The sequence below is a fragment of the Macaca thibetana genome, chromosome 5 (genome assembly GCF_024542745.1).
Source record: "Macaca thibetana thibetana isolate TM-01 chromosome 5, ASM2454274v1, whole genome shotgun sequence".
NCBI lineage: Eukaryota > Metazoa > Chordata > Mammalia > Primates > Cercopithecidae > Macaca > Macaca thibetana.
Genome location: NC_065582.1, coordinates 5,971,064 through 5,990,496, shown reverse-complemented (window position 1 = coordinate 5,990,496; position 19,433 = coordinate 5,971,064). Strand labels below are relative to the sequence as shown.

The window sequence follows — 19,433 nt, the reverse complement described above, 5'->3', positions numbered from 1 at the left end:
TTCTGGAACACGAAACCTACTCAGTTCTTCTCAATCTGGGCCAGTCATCTGATTTCTGCCATTGCCCTGTGCATTTGAAATCTTAAATGTTCTAAATATCTTAAAGCAATGAAATAGATTCAAATGTTTCTAACTTAGAAAAAGTAAAAGAGCAAAATAATACAACTTTTAAATCACATCTATTCTATACGAATTATTTTAAAGGACAATATTTCACCTATAATCCTAGCATTTTGGGAGGCCACAGCAGGCGGATTGCTTGCACTCAGGAGTTGGAGACCAGCCTGGGCAGCATGGCAAAACCCAGTCTCTACTAAAAACACAAAAATTGGCCGGGTATGGTGGCACATGTCTGTGGTCCCAGCTATTCGGGCGACTGAGGTAGATGGATTGCTTGAGCCAGGGAGGTGGAAGTTGCAGTGAGCTGAGATCACACCTCTGCACTCCGGCCTGGGGGACAGAGCAAAACCTTGTCTCCAAAAAAAAAAAAAAAAAAAAAAAAAAAAAACCAAAAAAACCCAAAAATCCAAACAAAAACAGTCCTGCCGAAGTGAGGCAGAAATGAATGGAAACTTAACAAATCAATGGGAAAAAAAAATCTACAGTCCTTTATCAAAAATATAATGTATTTTAACTAATGTGTTAAATTTTGAAACAGTGGAATAAAACATTTAAAATGAATTTTATTCTCATCTGTGCAGCAAATGCTCAGGGTCCCCCCAAAAAGGGCCTGCTTAGAGTCCCCCAAAGTCAAAATCTAATCCAGAACGAAAATGGAATCTTTAGGGTAAAATTATCGAGTGTGTTCAGGAGCGGCTATGCCAGTGAATTTCCAGCCTGAAATGAAATCATGACTTAGGTGTATTTATGAGTATCCATTTTAAAAACCACTGCGAGAGCTAGCTATCACCTCAAATTTTGAAGTCGTTTCCTTGAGTGTGAAAAGAAGGAGAAGACATTTCAAAGTGCGTTTAGCTGTTTAAAAACCCTTTATTCACTGAGTGTGCTGCTGATTATTATATGTCTGTGGAAGCTTCTGGAGCCTGTGGTGGAGAGGCAGATGTGAATAATCAGTCGAAATGTATATTGATATGACATTATGAACCAACAGAGGAAATCCATTAACGACATCATTTGCTCTTCCTCTGGGGCTCAATTTATAATTATTTATGTTCCAAACAAAACAAAACAAACCCTTTTTACTCTTTTAGTACTCGGGAGAGCCTGGCTTCCAACACATCAAGCATTGTTGAAAGTAACCGTCGTCAGAACCCTGCTTTGAGCCCGGCGCATGGTGGAGCTGGTCCAGCCTTCAACTTCCGAGCGAGCGCGGACCCACCGACAAATGAAGCTGAGAAGCTACAGAAACCTTCCAACTGCTTGCAAGCTTCTGTTACTAGTGTGTGATAGTCCTTCTGCCTCAGATCTTCTGTCTCATTCGATACAGCAAAGTTTACGACACTGGGACTGATGTTTACATCTTTGGAAAGACAAGCATCTCAACCACAGTTTTTGTGTTTACTTAAACTGTGCTGCTAAGTAGGGCTAGGGCAAAAAAACAAAAAAAATCTTTATTTCAGAGTATTGCTTTTCACATTTATGGCTCTGTAGCAACTGAATAACAGTAGGGGTGATATGTATACTTTTGCTTCACTAATTGTATCTGAGCACACATAGGAAAGTCTAGACACTGTAAGTGTAATATGCATTTTCAATGTCATGCAGTTGCCAATTCCATTTTAAAATGCCACAGATGCGTGTTGCTCCCAGTCTGTGGTTAAACGGTGCCACAGAACTGATCCTTGACACTTCCAAAAAAAACAAAAAAACAAAAAACAAAAAAACAAAAAAAAAAAAAAAACTAAGTCACCACGAAATGTCAAATGCAAGGGTCCACCCTGAGGGAAATAGATGCCAAACTAACTAGAAGGGACCCTGGCCCTTTGTGTGTGAATTGTTTATGCACCAGTCATTTTTCACTGTGAGTTTTCGTGACACTATTTTGCAGGAGCCCGTGGAAGTGTGTGAGAAGGGGTCGCAATGGAAATCGCTGGGAGTGAATGTTTTCAGGATTTTGTTTTCCAGTGTAACAGATGCTTGTCTGATTTTTTAACCTTCCATGATCACAAACAGGAATATAGGCCTTTGAATCTGAAGTGGACAAAGGAAAGGAATTTCCAATCTGGCTGGGGCACAGCACTAGGTGATGGGAGAGGTGATGTGGACTTGTAAAAGGTATTACTCAAATATTGAAGGAAGAGAATTTCCTCCTCGTGATACTTAGGATGACCCTATCTTACTCAAATAGATACAATAATTAGTTTGTTTAAAAGCAAAATGTTCTTTGTGATACAAATGAAGAGTATGGCCTGAGGATGTTATTCTTTCTAATGGAAGGACATAAATCTATTTTATGTAGTTTTAGATAGAATGCCTAAATTAGGCTGTGGGAGATAATTTTTAGTGGTTATAGGAAAGAGCAAATTTAGGGAGAGTTGAACTTCAGGCCTTTTATTCCTGGGAAGATATCTATAGAGAAAACTTTTAAAATAATTTTTGATTAGAAATATACATGTGCCCATGTAATAAACAACAGAATGTGCTCATTCTGCTAGTGTGGTATAATCCTAATTTGTACTCCCCTAAAATTTATCAGAATAACAATTATGCATACATGAACTATGCCAGAGTAATGTTTACAGATACTTTGTAACCAATTTCAGGAGGCGTTTTTAGGTGGATGTGTAGTTAATTAGCCCAACTTATTTCAAAATGGTTTGTTAACTAACATTTTGCTTTGGTTTCCAATGTCATGTTGAACACAAAGAAGACCCAGCAGCAAAGGGATGACCAATAGTTTCATCTTATAGCAAAGAGACATTCCAACGTTCCCATGTTTTATTTTCTGAGAACAGTGGAACAGATCTGTAGTAATGGAATATTCTTTGCAAAAGGGTTACATAGGACACAAGTAAGTGTTCTGACATAAAGTTTTATTTAGTTCAGTGGCATGTGCTGCTGGGAGCCATACACCATAAAATATATATATATCCCAAAATAAATCTAGAATGTTTTCACCTCTGATTTCAGTAATTGGCATATGATTTGTGAGACACATCTGTTTTTGTATTAGGTTTAATCACTAGCAATCTGTTTAAAGAATCCAGTCCTATACACAGTTGGACTCATTCTTGAAACCTTTAAATGCTCCCTCCTAGTTTTTCAGTTATTTGGAAGTTGCATTGGGTCAAACTGAACTCCTTGAGTTTGGTATAAATTCCTTTTTTGTGCTTACTATAGTGAAACTTCAGCACGTTTCTTAGTAAACTCCCATACCATTGAAATGCTTAAGCCAGTTGGCTTTCAGTCTCATGCCTTATTTCCTCCAAGGCATGCCTCGACGCATTGTTTGTCTTATTGCTTAAATATGTCCAGAAGGAATGATCATGTATCTAATAGACTACATAGTCGGTTCCCTTGGGGAGTTATATATCATACGGTTACTAAATTTTTGTCTAAATTCATTTTTTTCCAAAAAACCTGCTCTCAAATTTTTCTTCTACTCTCAGTTCATAAATAATATAACCATTGAAACAACACATCAGCCTCTAGCTGATCCTCTGAAAGTAGCCATTGAAATAATCGAATGCTGTGTGAACAGGAAAGGAAAGCATTACCTTTAAGAGAAGCTTTAACATAGGAATTTATTGATATTTCATGAGATATAGGTTTACAGAAGACATTATTCAAATAAATATGTACACTATTTGCCTGATGCTATGGGGTACATAATGTTTTAAAAACTCCCTTAGACCAGCAGCCATTAGTGTAGAAATGATGGACTTTAAAGGTGATACCATGTAAGCAGATGTTGCATATAAAAATATTCTTGCCTGAATCTGATTGAGATTCTTGAACAGGGGAGGAGTGGCTGCCGGCAGCACATTGCAAATGTCATCCGAGGTCACGGTGAGGCTCTCGGTCCCAGAACAGTGGGGTCCTCGCCAGGCGTTGCCAGTATCCTTTTCCTCCTGTAAAATCATAGCTTTGTGTTACACGACTGCTTATCCAGTCTTAGGGTTTAGCAACTGAAAGGTTTACAAAACCGAATCTGGTTGAATCTCTGTGAAAGGGTCAACACATCTGTCGGCATTTTGCACACTTATGTATTATTATGATACAACATATTACTTTATGGTAATTTTTATTTTTACATATAACTACCTCCATAAATTTGATGAAATGGCAGCCGTGTGTTAAAGTGTATCGTTCAGAAGCGCAAAGTTGAACACTTCCTTCAACATTAGGGCATGGCGTGCTGTGTGTGTCAGTGATTGCCTCTGTGGACTCATGACTTTCCATCGCCATGGCTTTCTCTTACGCCCTTGTTTGGCTTTCAGATGTAATCCTGTCTTCTCCTCTCTTCCCCACGAAAGCGCAGTCGATTTTGTTAGGAATGAACAGAAGTTTAAAAATTCTTTTGCCCACCCCCGCCCCCCCACCCATTCCTGTTAAAAGTTCTCTGGCGAAGAGCCAATGGGTGAACGTAATTGAGAGAGCTATTTACTCCTTTGGAAATCTGATTTGAAGTCTAAGTTTTCAGTAACAGAAGACACACAAGCAATGTGGACTGCCAAGCTTGAAGCACTTCGGGCTCTGCCTTCACTCGCATGCTACCATGTCGAGCCCAAACTCCACTTTAATTAAAAGAGCTGTGCTGTGAATTCCACAACTTCTGTTAAATAATTTGTATTCCATTATATATATTTTGCACATCTCAGGGGACCATAATAAACATATGAACGGGGGGGTGCCATCAAATAGAGAAAACAAATAGAAGAGGCGAATGGAGACTAGCTGGATAAAAATAACAAGTTACTGCTTCTCTGATGTTGTGAAGGTCGGGTTCAGGAAGCGTCAATTCACAGTTAATCTGGAATAACAATGATCTGAACACCAGCTGTTCCCAGGTCCCTCTTTTTCATAGCCCAACCAGCATTTCTAAAATGTAAATTTAAATTACATTGCAGTCACCATGGGGAGAAGAAACCTGTTCAGCGGAAGCAGAAGCATTGTTCCTTTTTTAGGTTGGCGCAGCTTTGCAAAATTCTACCCAGGATAAACCACTTATCACCACCAAGTGTACTTGAAAATAAAGTTTTTAACTTAAATTACAAGCATATTGCTCACAATACAATAGTGATCATTTTTTGAAAGTCTCGCCATTTATAACATGGGCAGTATTTGGAGCTTGATTTAAAAACCAACAACATAATGACTTTTCACGATTCACTTTGGGATCTCAAAGTGCTTCCAAGGCATTCAGATTCACAAACAATTCACAAGACAGGTCATCTTTGTAATACCCATACTTGAAATGAATAAAACAAAAGGAGTGACTTGAGATTTCCCCAGAAACACAGTGGCAGCTATCAATGATCTGTTTTCTATCTGTCTGATAGACCATCATGAGAAATCACTAAATACAATGCTATTTTTCTGATGTGTGCTAATAAAGTCAAAGAAAACAAATACAACTTGACACTTTTGTCCATTTTCATTCAAAAAAAAAAAGTTCAGGGTGTTTGGAATTTTACACCTCAGCACACGTTTCTGGTATCGATGGATGAAGCCGGTGATTGACAGATCCACCCAAATGCCATTGCAGTCAGAAGCAGATCTGGACACACACCCTTGTTTACAGTTTCATACTGGGTTTCTATAGTTCCCGTGCTAAATCATTCAGGAACACGACTGCTCCTGGCAGTGGAAGGTGCTGAAACAGAAACTTTAATTAAAAACTTTATCAAGTACTCTTCACAGTGCTCCTTAGCACCATAGAAATTCAGTACAGTCTATCGAGCCCTACTTTGGAGGAGCTGGATTTCTGAGGGAGCTTTTCCAGTTCTAAGTGTTTTCTCAAATTAGGAGATAGATGATCTTTGACAGGGATCTCCTCCATCACCACAGGCCAGTCACAACTAGCCACGTGCTGCCAGACCTCAGTGGCCCAAGCAGGAGCGATCTCTTCTTTCCCCGGTCTCCCCCAGGACCGTCCTGCCCATTGTCAACATCATCCAGGGCTCTTCTGGTAGTGATTGACATTTCTACACATGTTTAGGGCTTGGGGGAGCTAGAACACAGGAAACATGAAATGCAAAAGGCACGGAAAACACTGTTTTGCTTTGGGTTAGTAAAATGTGGGCAGGAAAGAGATTACTATCAGTCTGAGCTTTGCCAAGTGAGATAAAAGAATCAGCTGTCGCCCCATTCCTCTCCCAGAAGGTCTTATGGTATTAAGGATCCATCCAATATTCTCCCACAAATTTTTATTCAGGAGATGTTTCATAAATTACATATATGAAAACATTCATTATTACATCCCCATTGTGTGTTTCACACAGACATTGGCACCTTCCTATTGAGTTAATACTCTGCGTCTTTTGCAGCAGCAGCCCACAAGGAGATTCCCAGTGATGGCTCCGCTAACACACAATCCTGTGATTTTACAGTTCTATGACTTACAGTTGATGATTCACAAGATTCAGAATTCTACAAGACTCAAGGGGCACTAAACTTTTTTACGATTGTACATGATCGGTTATAGGGCTGTAATCATTGTTGGCTTCAAATGTGGACACACACACACACACACACACACACACACACACACCATGCCAAGGAGGAAAGGGGGTGTTTCAAGTCAGGCAGCGATGATTCTGGAAGGCTGGAAATGTAAGGTTAGAAGCTTGACTGGTCCATGTACAGTTACCTGCCTCCCTGTCCCAAGACTGATCTTAGTGAACCTGTTCCCTTGCTCCCACCAAGAAGAGGTACCAAATGTGAGACCTGAGATCTCCTCCAATATCTGTCCTCTGAAGTTCCAGGAAACTAATCATGAAGTACACATGCAGCAGCTCCTCTGCTTCCTTTCCTCCGAGGTCCTCCTTTCCATTCTCCCACCTAGATACTGACACGCCGTCACGGTTTCCACATTGGAAGGGCAGAGCACTGTGCAGTATGGTGCACACTTGCTGGGTGAGGAATAGAGCTGCCCCAGGGTCACCTTCATGCAAGTATTGACAGCTACAAATTAAAGTCCTTAGAGCAGTTGACACAGATACTACGTTCTAGAAGAGAATTAAATTTAAACATCAAGTTTAAAGGGATCATAATTCTGCAGGTATCTTTCTCTGAGTGACTGAATGTGACTATTGCATTAGGGTAAATGAATTAAGACGTGCAAGTGGGATTTACTGTATGTTAGAAAGGAGTTTTGCAGCCAAGACTGCCTTGAATAAAATGTGTTTGCACTGAAAAAAAATTTTAAATTACTTGGTCTCTGGTTGCTGTAAAGGTCATCCAAGATGGATGTTCTGTTTATATTGTATAGTATTTCATATGAAATAATTACAGTTCATGAAATGTCTTCCCTAATGTTACTGATTTATAACAGCACATTTGTAACATGGTTTTTATCGTGTCCGTGTACCATACTGTAAATGATGATTACTTGTCATGCTTAGTATAATAACTTAAAAGAAAAAAAAGGACAGGGATTTTTGTAAGTCTATATTTGAAAGTCCCTCCCTATGGTGATACTGTGTTCATGTTGTTTATGTAGTGTTGTGTGAAATATCCATTTTGGATTGTGTTACTTTTTAAGATATTAAATAACATTTGGTTATATGTCTTAAGTGGATTTTTTTTTGGTGCTCGAGAGAAAATATTTTAGGTGAGGTTCATTTATTTATCTTCGATTAATAGGATTTTATAACATTTTTGATTACACAATATTATTAGAGCTTCTGAGTTAAAACAACTAAAAATGAAAATATCTGATCAAAATTCTTTTTCCATGAAAGTTGGGGGAAAAATCACATTTTTAGGTAATTGGATTTAAAACAGAGCGAGAGAGATGCGTATAACTACATTTTCTATATGAAATGATAAAGTGATGTGATTAGGTCTGGGGTTTCTTTTTCATTAGCACCCATATCTCAGCTTTTGTTCCTAAGCGGATGGGATCCTCTGCCCGGTAAACACGAGGAGGCTGCTCACATGTACCAGTGAGTCACTTGCACAGGTTCGGAATCCCCCGTGTTTAATTGCCTTCAGCTGTCATACATTCTTCTGCGTCTCTTCACTGTAGCAAATCTTTGCCCGCAGAGAATGGGCTTTTTCAAACCAAAGGGATTTGCTGCCCCATTAATGATGAAGCTAGGAAATAGTGTTCTCAGTCAAAAACAATGAGCCATAAAGTCGAGCCTGATTTTCTTATAAAGGCAATATCCAAAGGAGACTTCCAAAAATTGTTGTGAACAATGACAGTGTCTTTGGATACGTGTCTGGAGACCGCAAGGTGACTGCTTTGAAGAACAAGTTGTATTTTGTTGCGTAAGTTTGTCTATATATTTTAAACTGTCTCAATACAGACATTTCCTTTTTCAGGCATGAAGTTAGGAAGAGCAGGAATACTGGGAGTATATTGTGAGTTTTACTCTAGGACCAAAAGCAGCTGTGGTCAAGGAAAGGTAACTGTGTGTTCCTTTCAGAACTATCTAGTGAACCGAGGAAACGTGGGGACTTAAGGAGAAGGCGGAAGGCAGGATTCTGATTCCTTGGAGAGAATGGTCACGGTTCATAAACATGTTGTCTTTCCAAAGGAAATGGTACGGTTTTAACTTATTTTTAGCATTTAGAGTGGTGGGTTTTCTCCCCCTCCTTAGAGAAAATTCAAGCAGAGTACTCAATACTTGCCTCCTTCCCTGGTGTTGGCCGTGAAATCGAGAACCACTGAGTAATCAAAAGAAGTTATTCACCTGACCTTAATACTTCATTTAACTGTAAAATCTTATCCCTACTGTGGGAGTTCTTGGATTTAGAACTTGGATCTTGGTCCCCCACCCCACCCCTGACCTTCACACTCAGTGGCTCCAGACCTTTCCTGTCAAGCAAATAGTTAATCATATGTGATTAATACATTTTCACAGTACATTGCTCCATACAGGAATTTCAAGAAAAACCAAGGCACCTGTGCTCAAGAGAGGCCAAATAGGCTGCTTAACTGCAGCTCCTGAATTCCATCAAATAAATTCCTCCCAGGTCACTTTCCTTCGCGTTTTCCTTGCTTCTCATTCTTTAGTGTAAAGTTCCATGCATTATTTTTATTTTCCATTACCTTGAGTTTATTTTACTTTACTACTCTTCACTTTGGATAATAGCAGTGATTTTCATTTGTTTGTTGTTATGCTATTAATATTTGGACTCACTCTTGCTCTCTGTTATTGATAACTACAATTGATCACTAGTATTTTAAATTTTATATTTATATTGTCTTTCCCTCCTTGTATCCACAGACCACTACCATCCCTCAATCTCATTTCCACTCTCACCTTTGCACTAAGAGCCTTTGGTTCTCCAACACTTCTGTAGATATCTGCCACCAGCTGAGTCATCAGCTGAGTCATCAGGCCTGATAAATGGTAACTTGCAGATATGCATGGATGGATGGATGGATGGATGGATGGATGGATGGATGGATGGATGGATGGATATCGCATTAGACCAAAGGTGCCTGTATTCTTATAGTCTGAAAATGACAATGAAACAAAAGGACATATCATGCAAAAGGATATTTTGTGATGTCCATGTGACTCCCTTTTAAGAACTTATCTTGGGAAATTATTTTGTAACCTTCTTCTATCTATGCTTCAAGCCAGTGCCTACCATTCTTTACTATACAATATATGATTTATTGTGGGAAAAGATTTTTCCCCTGAAAAACACCTCCTTTTTTTTTTGACAGAGTCTCGCTCTGTTGCCCAGGCTGGAGTGCAGTGGCACGATCTTGGCCCACTGCAGCCTCTGCCTCTGCCTCCCAGGTTCAAAAACTTTCATTGAGAGCTGGGATTAGAGGCACCTGCCACCACGCCCAGCTGATTATTTTTAGTAGGGCCGGGGTTTCACCATGTTGGCCAGGCTGGTCTTGAACTCCTCACCTCAGATGATCCACCTGCCTCGGCCTCCGTCCAAAATGCTGGGATTACAGACGTGAGCCACCGCGCCCGGCCAAACACCCCCTTTAAAGTTGGTAACAGCTCAGTGGGGTAGTAATCAGCAGACCCGTTGACACAGTGCAGCTTCACATTGTTTGTTACTGTTGCTAAAATAAATGAGACAGATAACTAACAAAGCTTAAGTGCATTGGAGAAGACAGCTTTTGCCCCTCTTGTTTCCTTCATGTGTTATTTGAAGGCAGTTCATGAGAGGACATCTGTGTTGAATGTCAAAGGACCAATATTCAGTCTGGGAAAGTGTTAAGATTCTCTGGAATAGAACAGTGAGCTTGGAAGCAGAAATGGTCATTTCTACACTTCTCTCCCTTCCGTGTCTCGTCTCTTAATTCGAAGGGGACTTAATTAGGTGGATTGGGGCTCCAGGTGGCCCCCAAGAAGCCAGACAAATGAGCATAGTCGAAGGTATCTTTCACAATTGACTTTTGCTCTAGCCCAACTGGTGGAAGGGCCAGCACTTTCTTGCCTCGGGACTTCAGCAGTCAGCATTTTTGTAGAGAGTTTTTGAGTAAAGCACTTCCAGTGCATTTTAAAAATAAACCTTTTATAACCTTTTTAGATTTCTAGAATTATTACAAAGATAGTACAGAGAGTTCTTGGATACCCTATATCCAATTTCCCTTGTTATTATCATTTCACATTAATACAGTACCTGAGTCACAATTAATGAACCAATATTGTTACATTATTGTTAAGTAAAGTTCACCTTTTATTCAAATTTTCTGTTTGTCCCACTGTCATTTTTTGTTGTTCTTGTCCCAGGAGCCCAACCAGGATACTATACTACAATCAGTTGTCCTGCCTCCTTGGTCTTCCTTGGTCGGTGACAATTTCTGAAACTCTCTTTATATGTGATGTCCTCGGCAGTTTTGAGGAGTATGTGTCTGGTGTTTTGTACAATGTCCTCAGTTTGAGTATGACTTATACTTTTGTCATGAGTAGGCCAGAGTTATGTGTTTTGGGGAGGAGGACCACAGAGATAAAGTTCGATTCTCATCATATCATATCAAGGGTCCATCCTATTCGTTATGACTTATTACCACTGTTGATGTTAACCTTGATCATCTGGCTGGAGGTAGTGGTTGTCAGCTTTCTTCACTGTGAAGTTACTGTTTTTCCTCCATTTCCATACTGTTCTGTTTGGAAGAAAGTCACCATGTGCCACTTAAGGAGTGGAGAGTTAAGCTCTACTTCCGTAAGGGCAGAGTATCTAAATAAGTTGTAATTCTTTTGTATAGAAGATTTGTCTCTTCTTTGCCACTTATTTATTTATTCAATCATTCTTAGCAGTATAGGTTCGGATATTTATGTTATACTTTGGGTGAGAGTCTATTACCACTTGATTTTATTGCTCAAACTTTTCCAGCTTTTGCACTGAGAGCTCTTTAAGTTGGCTCTTGTACCTCTTTGATGTACCCCCATCATTGTGGTTTGTTCACATGTTTTTGAGCACCTTCTTAACTCTCTGGCACTATAAGAAGCTGTAGGCTTATGGTGTATATTTCCTGTCCCAGTCTTGGAATGAGTCATTTCTCTAAAGAACACTGGTGTCTTTTATTGGAGAATGGTATTAGAAACCACCATCTGGGTGCTGGCGGTGTGCATTACTCCTGGGAAGACATTACTTCTACATCTTCTCAGCTGACAGAGCAAGGAGGTATATGTGTGTATGCTCACCTGTCCACATACACATATCAATAGATGTTGCTAAATGTAACCACCTCTACTTCTATTAAGCTAGGTGTCCTGCTGATGTCCCCAACTCTAATGCATTGACATGGATCATTCAAGCCTCCTTTCTTGCTTATCTGTAAGTTCCCACTCCGACAGTGAGAAACCCGGCTCTTACACCTGCCATCCCTTTGCCGGATTGCTCAATTGCAGTATACACATATAGTAGGTCATCCACTGCATTTTCTAAAACTGATTTGATACATACAGAAATACAGAAACAAGTGAAAGTGTTTCTCGGCTTACTCTAGTAGGTGGCTTACTTCATGTGACAGTGCGGTGAAGATTATAAACGTGTTAGTGAGCTTATTTGGCCCGAGTAGGATTGTTCTAAAGAATGTAAGGTCCAGAGGGAAGAGGGGCACTATTAATTTTATTTAAGATGTGTTCTTCCTTATGCTGCACTGTTAGGACTTGGAAAGAAGCGATGTTGACTTAGTATACAGACTGAATATCTGGTGAACCGCTACTTCCTTCTCCCGACTTCTAATCTCTGAAGATTTAAATTTTTATTTAATTTCAAGGTCCAGATCAAATGCTGTCTCTTTCACAAGGCCTTCTCTGAGTACCCTTCTCTGCTTCCATGCCCTGAGAAGATGGCTTCTTTTCCTCCCTTACAGTAGAGCATTCATCATTTCCAATCCTATGTTCTCGTGTTTTGCCTTATAGACAGACTCTGCCCAAGACCATGCCCTCGGCTAAACAATTGATACCACTTTAATATTATTTCCTTGATTTCCTGGCTGGGGGAGCCTCTGCTGGTCATTGTTTCTAGGTGGCCCTTATGAGCTTTGAAATCTTCAGCAAGAAATGGGCTGGGTGTGATGGCTTCAAGCAGGATTTCAAAAATGCTGTGTGCTGTGGTCAGGGCTGCTTCTCACTAAGAAACCTCTTGGGAATGTGCTCCCAGCAACTGCATCCTTTTTGCTTCCATGCACCTACCTTATCACCAAAAAACCTCAACACAAACCGAAACCAAAGAACACCAGGAACAGGAACTGAGCTTTGACTTTTGGAATGTCAAGAAGTTGTTGTAAGATGAGAAGCTGAGCGGGAAGCTTCCAGCCCGTCCTGTTGCAAGCACCTGTGCTGCAGAACCCTGGCCCTTTGCTCTCGGGCTGTGACGGAGCCGCTGTGTTTCTCCATGGCAGCCCTCAATCTGCGTGTGCAGCGCCAAGTGGGCGGGAAGTTAAAAGAGGTGGGAAAAGCCACCGAGCAGGCAGCTCAGGAGAAGCCAAACCTTGCACAGTGGAACGGAACGGGCAGTTCATTTGTGGGGAAAATACGAGACTGAGGTCAGGTGCTCTGTGGGGCAGCAGACAAGGGGGAGGGTCTTCCCCAAAGTGGTTGGAGTAGGTATGGCCATGCTCACAATGTGTTTCCTTTTAACCATATCTTAAATCTAAAGACAGCTGACTGTTGTTTGTGCAAACTTTCCATAAAAATGTAACAAAAAATTTATTTTCTCTGTCCTGATTTAAGTTTTCTTCCCCCCAACCCCCAGCCCAGCCACATGGCTTCCCCCGCAACCCCCAGCCCAGCCCAGCCACATGGCTTCGTTGGGGTTGCTTGTCATTTCTTCCCCCACCTCCTGCGCCTTCTCTTTGCATCTGTGGGATTTTGCTTGCAGCTAATTTTTCATTTTAATGTTCTCGTTTCTCTCCCCCTGTCCCGCACACTTTGAGAACAAGTCCATGAGTTTGATTTCTTGATAACTTTTTCGTATCTTCCTAGAGCAGTTTCCCCAACTGTTGCTAACTCATTTTGTAGTCATAATGTGGCTATTTGTAAAGCCTCACTAGGGATGTCTACTATAATATAATACTAACAAACTACTTGCTATTACTCCCAAATATTCAAGCTAGTTAAAAAAAAAAAAAAAAAAAAAAGCCAGCAACTCTGCTTGTCTTGTTCTGGTTGACTGATATAATACCAGAAATCTCCCAAGCCTCTGGTTTACCTGAGGTGTTTGGAGTTGGTGTATTTGAGGGGAATTGCTAAAATGAAGTTGCACCAAGGTTCAGATAACTCGGGCTGGGTTGCAGCCCAGGGTGAACTGAATGACTACAAAGTCAAGTTCCCACTGGGAGATGTAACCTTACAGGTAAATTGAACAGGGGCTTCCAAATCCATACTTCTTGAAAGTCCTGCCTCTATGAAAATACTCATCTTAATTTTAGTCATCTGTATGTCCCAATTTTTCTACAGTAAGCACATATTATTCCAAACTCAGAAAACTATTTATGGAAAACTGAAATGTTTAAGAATATAATAAACAGAAGGGGCTGGGGTGTGGTGCCTCGTGCCTGTAATCCCAGTACTTTGGGAGGCCAAGGCGGGCAGATCACTTGAGGTCAGGAGTTCGAGACCAACCTGTCCAACATGGTAAAACCCTGTCTCCACTAAAAATACAAAATTTAGCCAGGTGTGGTGGCACATGCCTGTAATCCCAACCACTTGGGAGGCTGAGGCAGGAGAATCACTTTAACCTGAGAGGCAGAGGTTGCAGTGAACTAAGATCACATCACTGCACTCCAGTCTGGGCAACAGAGCAAGACTCTGTCTTTAAAAAATAAAATAAAATAAAATAAAATAAAGACAATAAACAGAAAGTCACAAATTGTGACTCCCATGCCTCCCCTCTTTCGACACTCTCGAGCTCATCTGTCTTCTGGCTGGCGAGTGCTTCCTTTCTCCACAGCATCTTCTGGCCACTTAACTCTGACTGAGGCTGAATTTTGAAGCTTACAGATTTCTCATGAGTATAAAAAGCCTTATTAATTTTTTCGAGCTGTAAATCAATGTTCTTCCTACTAGCCAGAGCAAAAATATTGTTCTGGTCTCAATAAAGTGCAATCCAGAATTTCTTTTTTATTTCTTTTTAATTTTTTTTTTAATTTTTATTTTTTTGAGACGGAGTCTCGCTCTGTCGCCCAGGCTGGAGTGCAGTGGCATGATCTCAGCTCACTGCAAGCTCCGCCTCCCCGGTTCAAGTGATTCTCCCGCCTCAGGCTCCTGAGTAGCTGGGATTACAGGCGTGCACCACCATGCTTGACTAATTTTGTATTTTTAATAGAGATCTTGGTCAGGCTGGTCTTGAACTCCCGACCTCAGGTGATCCCCCTGCCTCAGCCTCCCGAAGTGCTGGGATTGCAGGTGTGAGCCACTGCGCCCGGCCCAGAATTTCTTACTCTGAAGTAGGATTAAGTGAGGAAAACTTTCAGGAGTGAAGATTAAATGTCATTTCTTCCTCGAGGCACAGAGTAAAAGCCATCATGTAGCAAAGACAAATGAATTATTTGTAGTCAGTGTAAGCTGGTGCTTGACTTTTTTTTTTTTTTTAAATAGAGATGAGGTCTTGCTATGTTGCCCAGGCTGGGCTTGAACTCCTGGGCTCAAGCAATCCTCCTGATTTGACCTGCCAAGTAGCTGAGACTACAGGCATGTGCCACTGTGCCTGGCTTATTCTCCTTAATCCTTACTGGAGTATTTAGACATTCTTCCCAAATGGTTTGTCACAACTAACTCATTTCCCTTCAATATCCAAGCGAGAATCTTCAGATACTTCCTATAGGTCCAGATATCTAGGGCTTGTTAATTAATGTTGTACTTAATTAATCTTTATCATAATTTGTAAAAAAAAAAAAAATGTATCTAAATCACAGACTTAAAAAATGATACCCCCGGCCGGGCGTGGTGGCTCAAGCCTGTAATCCCAGCACTTTGGGAGGCCGAGATGGGTGGATCACGAGGTCAGGAGATCGAGACCATCCTGGCTAACACAGTGAAACCCTGTCTCTACTAAAAAATACAAAAAACTAGCCGGGCGAGGTGGCGGGCGCCTGTAGTCCCAGCTACTCGGGAGGCTGAGGCAGGAGAATGGCATGAACCTGGGAGGTGGAGCTTGCAGTGAGCTGAGATCTGGCCACTGCACTCCAGCCTGGGCGACAGAGCAAGACTCTGTCTCAAAAAAAAAAAAAAAAAAAAAAAAAAAAAAAAAAGATACCCCCAAAAGGTAGTTCATTTTGGAGAATGCTTTTTTAAAAATTTGGGGTCTTCTTGTTATAAACTAGGTTTTTGCAAAGGTATATGAATAAGTGAGGTTTAAATTTGATAGTGCCTTGAATGCTGCTTTTCCAGATTCAGAAATTAATAATACACTGTTTGAGGAAGGAACCCAAATCAATAGAAAGATGACACACAAGTGTGCTGCATGCATTCTGATGTTGGGATATGAATGTTGTTGTATTCTGATGTTTGGATATGAATTTTGCTGTATTCTGATGTTTGGATATGAATGTTGCTGTATTCTGATGTTGGGATATGAATGTTGCTGTATTCTGATGTTTGGATATATGTCTGATTCTGATGTTTGGATATGAATGTTGCTGTATTCTGATGTTTGGATATGAATGTTGCTGTATTCGTGGATATGAATGTTGCTGTATTCTGATGTTGGATATGAATGTTGCTGTATTCTGATGTTGGGATATGAATGTTGCTGTATTCTGATGTTGGGATATGAATGTTGCTGTATTCTGATGTTTGGATATGAATGTTGCTGTATTCTGATGTTTGGATGTTTGCTGTATTCCGATGTTTGGATATGAATGTTGCCGTATTCTGATGTTGGGATATGAATGTTGCCGTATTCTGATGTTGGGATATGAATGTTGCCGTATTCTGATGTTTGGATATGAACGTTGCTGTATTCTGATGTTTGGATATGAACGTTGCTGTATTCTGATGTTTGGATATGAACGTTGCTGTATTCTGATGTTTGGATATGAATGTTGCTGTATTCTGATGTTGGGATATGAATGTTGCTGTATTCTGATGTTTGGATATGAATGTTGCTGTATTCTGATGTTTGGATATGAATGTTGCTGTATTCTGATGTTTGGATATGAATGTTGCTGTATTCTGATGTTTGGATATGAATGTTGCTGTATTCTGATGTTGGGATATGAATGTTGCTGTATTCTGATGTTGGATATGGGAATGAATGTTGCTGTATTCTGATGTTGGGATATGAATGTTGCTGTATTCTGATGTTGGGATATGGTTGCTGTATATGAATGTTTGCTGTATTCTGATGTTTGGATATGAATGTTGCTGTGTTCTGATGTTTGGATATGAATGTTGCTGTGTTCTGATGTTTGGATATGAATGTTGCTGTGTTCTGATGTTTGGATATGAATGTTGCTGTGTTCTGATGTTTGCTGTGTTCTGATATGAATGTTGCTGTATTCTGATGTTTGGATATGAATGTTGCTGTATTCTGATGTTTGGATATGAACGTTGCTGTGCTGTTGTTGCTGTGTTCTGATGTTGGATATGAACGTTGCTGTGTTCTGATGTTTGGATATGAACGTTGCTGTATTCTGATGTTTGGATATGAACGTTGCTGTATTCTGATGTTGGATATGAACGTTGCTGTATTCTGATGTTTGGATATGAATGTTGCTGTATTCTGATATGAATGTTGCTGTATTCTGATGTTTGGATATGAATGTTGCTGTATTCTGATTTTGGATATGAATGTTGCTGGATATGAATGTTGCTGTATTCTGATGTTTGGATATGAATGTTGCTGTATTCTGATGTTGGGATATGAATGTTGCTGTATTCTGATGTTTGGATATGAATGTTCTGTATTCTGATGTTTGGATATGAATGTTGCTGTATTCTGATGTTGGGATATGAATGTTGCTGTATTCTGATGTTTGGATATGAATGTTGCTGTGTTCTGATGTTGGGATATGAATGTTGCTGTATTCTGATGTTTGAATATGAATGTTGCTGTGTTCTGATGTTGTTTGGATATGAATGTTGCTGTATTCTGATGTTTGGATATGAATGTTGCTGTATTCTGATGTTTGCTGTATTCTGATGTTTGGATATGAATGTTGCTGTATTCTGATGTTTGGGATATGAATGTTGCTGTATTCTGATGTTTGGATATGAATGTTGCTGTATTCTGATGTTGGGATATGAATGTTGCTGTATTCTGATGTTTGGAATATGAATGTTGCTGTATTCTGATGTTTGGATATGAATGTTGCTGTATTCTGATGTTTGAATATGAATGTTGCTGTATTCTGATGTTGGGATATGAATGTTGCTGTATTCTGATGTTTGGATATGAATGTTGCTGTATTCTGATGTTGGATATTGTTGCTGATGTTGGATATGAATGTTGCTGTATATGAATGTTGCTGTATTCTGATGTTGGGATATGAATGTTGCTGTATTCTGATGTTGGGATATGAATGTTGCTGTATTCTGATGTTTGGGATATGAATGTTGCTGTATTCTGATGTTGGGATATGAATGTTGCTGTATTCTGATGTTGGATATGAATGTTGCTGTATTCTGATGTTTGGATTGAATGTTGCTGTATTCTGATGTTTGGATATGAATGTTGCTGTATTCTGATGTTGGGATATGAATGTTGCTGTATTCTGATGTTTGGATATGAATGTTGCTGTATTCTGATTGGATATGAATGTTGCTGTATTCTGATGTTTGGATATGAATGTTGCTGTATTCTGATGTTTGGATATGAATGTTGCTGTATTCTGATGTGAATGTTGCTGTATTCTGATGTTGGGATATGATGTTGCTGTATTCTGATTGGATATATGAATGTTGCTGTATTCTGATTGGATATGAATGTTGCTGTATTCTGATGTATTCTGATGGGATTGTATTCTGATATGAATGTTGCTGTATTCTGATTGGATATGAATGTTGCTGTATTCTGATTGGATATGAATGTTGCTGTATTCTGATGTTTGGATATGAATGTTGCTGTATTCTGATGTTTGGATATGAATGTTGCTGTATTCTGATGTTTGGATATGAATGTTGCTGTATTCTGATGTTGGGATATGAATGTTGCTGTATTCTGATGTTTGGATATGAATGTTGCTGTATTCTGATGTTGGGATATGAATGTTGCTGTATTCTGATTGGATATGAATGTTGCTGTATTCTGATTGGATATGAATGTTGCTGTATTCTGATTGGATATGAATGTTGCTGTATTCTGATGGGATATGAATGTTGCTGTATTCTGATGTTTGGATATGAATGTTGCTACAGTGGATAGTTTACGCAGCAAGTATTCAGCACTTTCCTCTTTGCTTCTGAGCATCCCGGAAGTTCTAGCGACACAAAGTAAAAGACATGATCATTGCCTTCTAGGGGATTCAGAAGGGAAGGTCACCCCTGCACACAGAAAAGCAGTGATGTGTCCATGCTGCAACGTGCTGGGGATACTGTGGGGAAGGGTTCCAGAGCCATTCCGCCTACTCACCAGGTCTAGGATTCGGCAGCCAACACCCTCCTCTGACCTCCGAAGCTCGGTGTTATTGACTTACCCTAATAGGGATGGATCCCGCCTTCCCTGCCTCACGGTGATTTCTGTGAGGGTTAAACAAGAGCCATGAAAATGATGCATGTCAGGTAGGGTGTAAAACCACAATTGTGCTGTTGTGCAGGTTCCGGGGAGACAGAGCTCACTTTGCAATATTTTATTACTAGAGTTTAAGCTGGACCTTTAAAGTAGGGTGGGATATTGGTAAGGGCAAAGGGATTTGGAGAATATTCCAGGCATGGATA

At 40.1% G+C, this 19,433-nt stretch overlaps 1 protein-coding gene across 3 annotated transcripts in view; it reads left to right on the top strand.

Moving 5' to 3' along the window:
- The window catches only part of STOX2 (storkhead box 2), a 117,444-nt gene extending 109,755 nt beyond the window's left edge, over positions 1-7,689 (top strand). For all 3 annotated transcript variants that reach the window (XM_050791677.1, XM_050791679.1, XM_050791678.1), the window contains one exon: positions 1,212-7,689. In XM_050791677.1, coding sequence (XP_050647634.1) covers positions 1,212-1,407 — 196 coding nt within the window. In that variant the 3' untranslated portion in view covers positions 1,408-7,689. The remainder of the gene's footprint in view (positions 1-1,211) is intronic.
- The last annotated feature ends 11,744 nt before the right edge of the window (positions 7,690-19,433 follow it).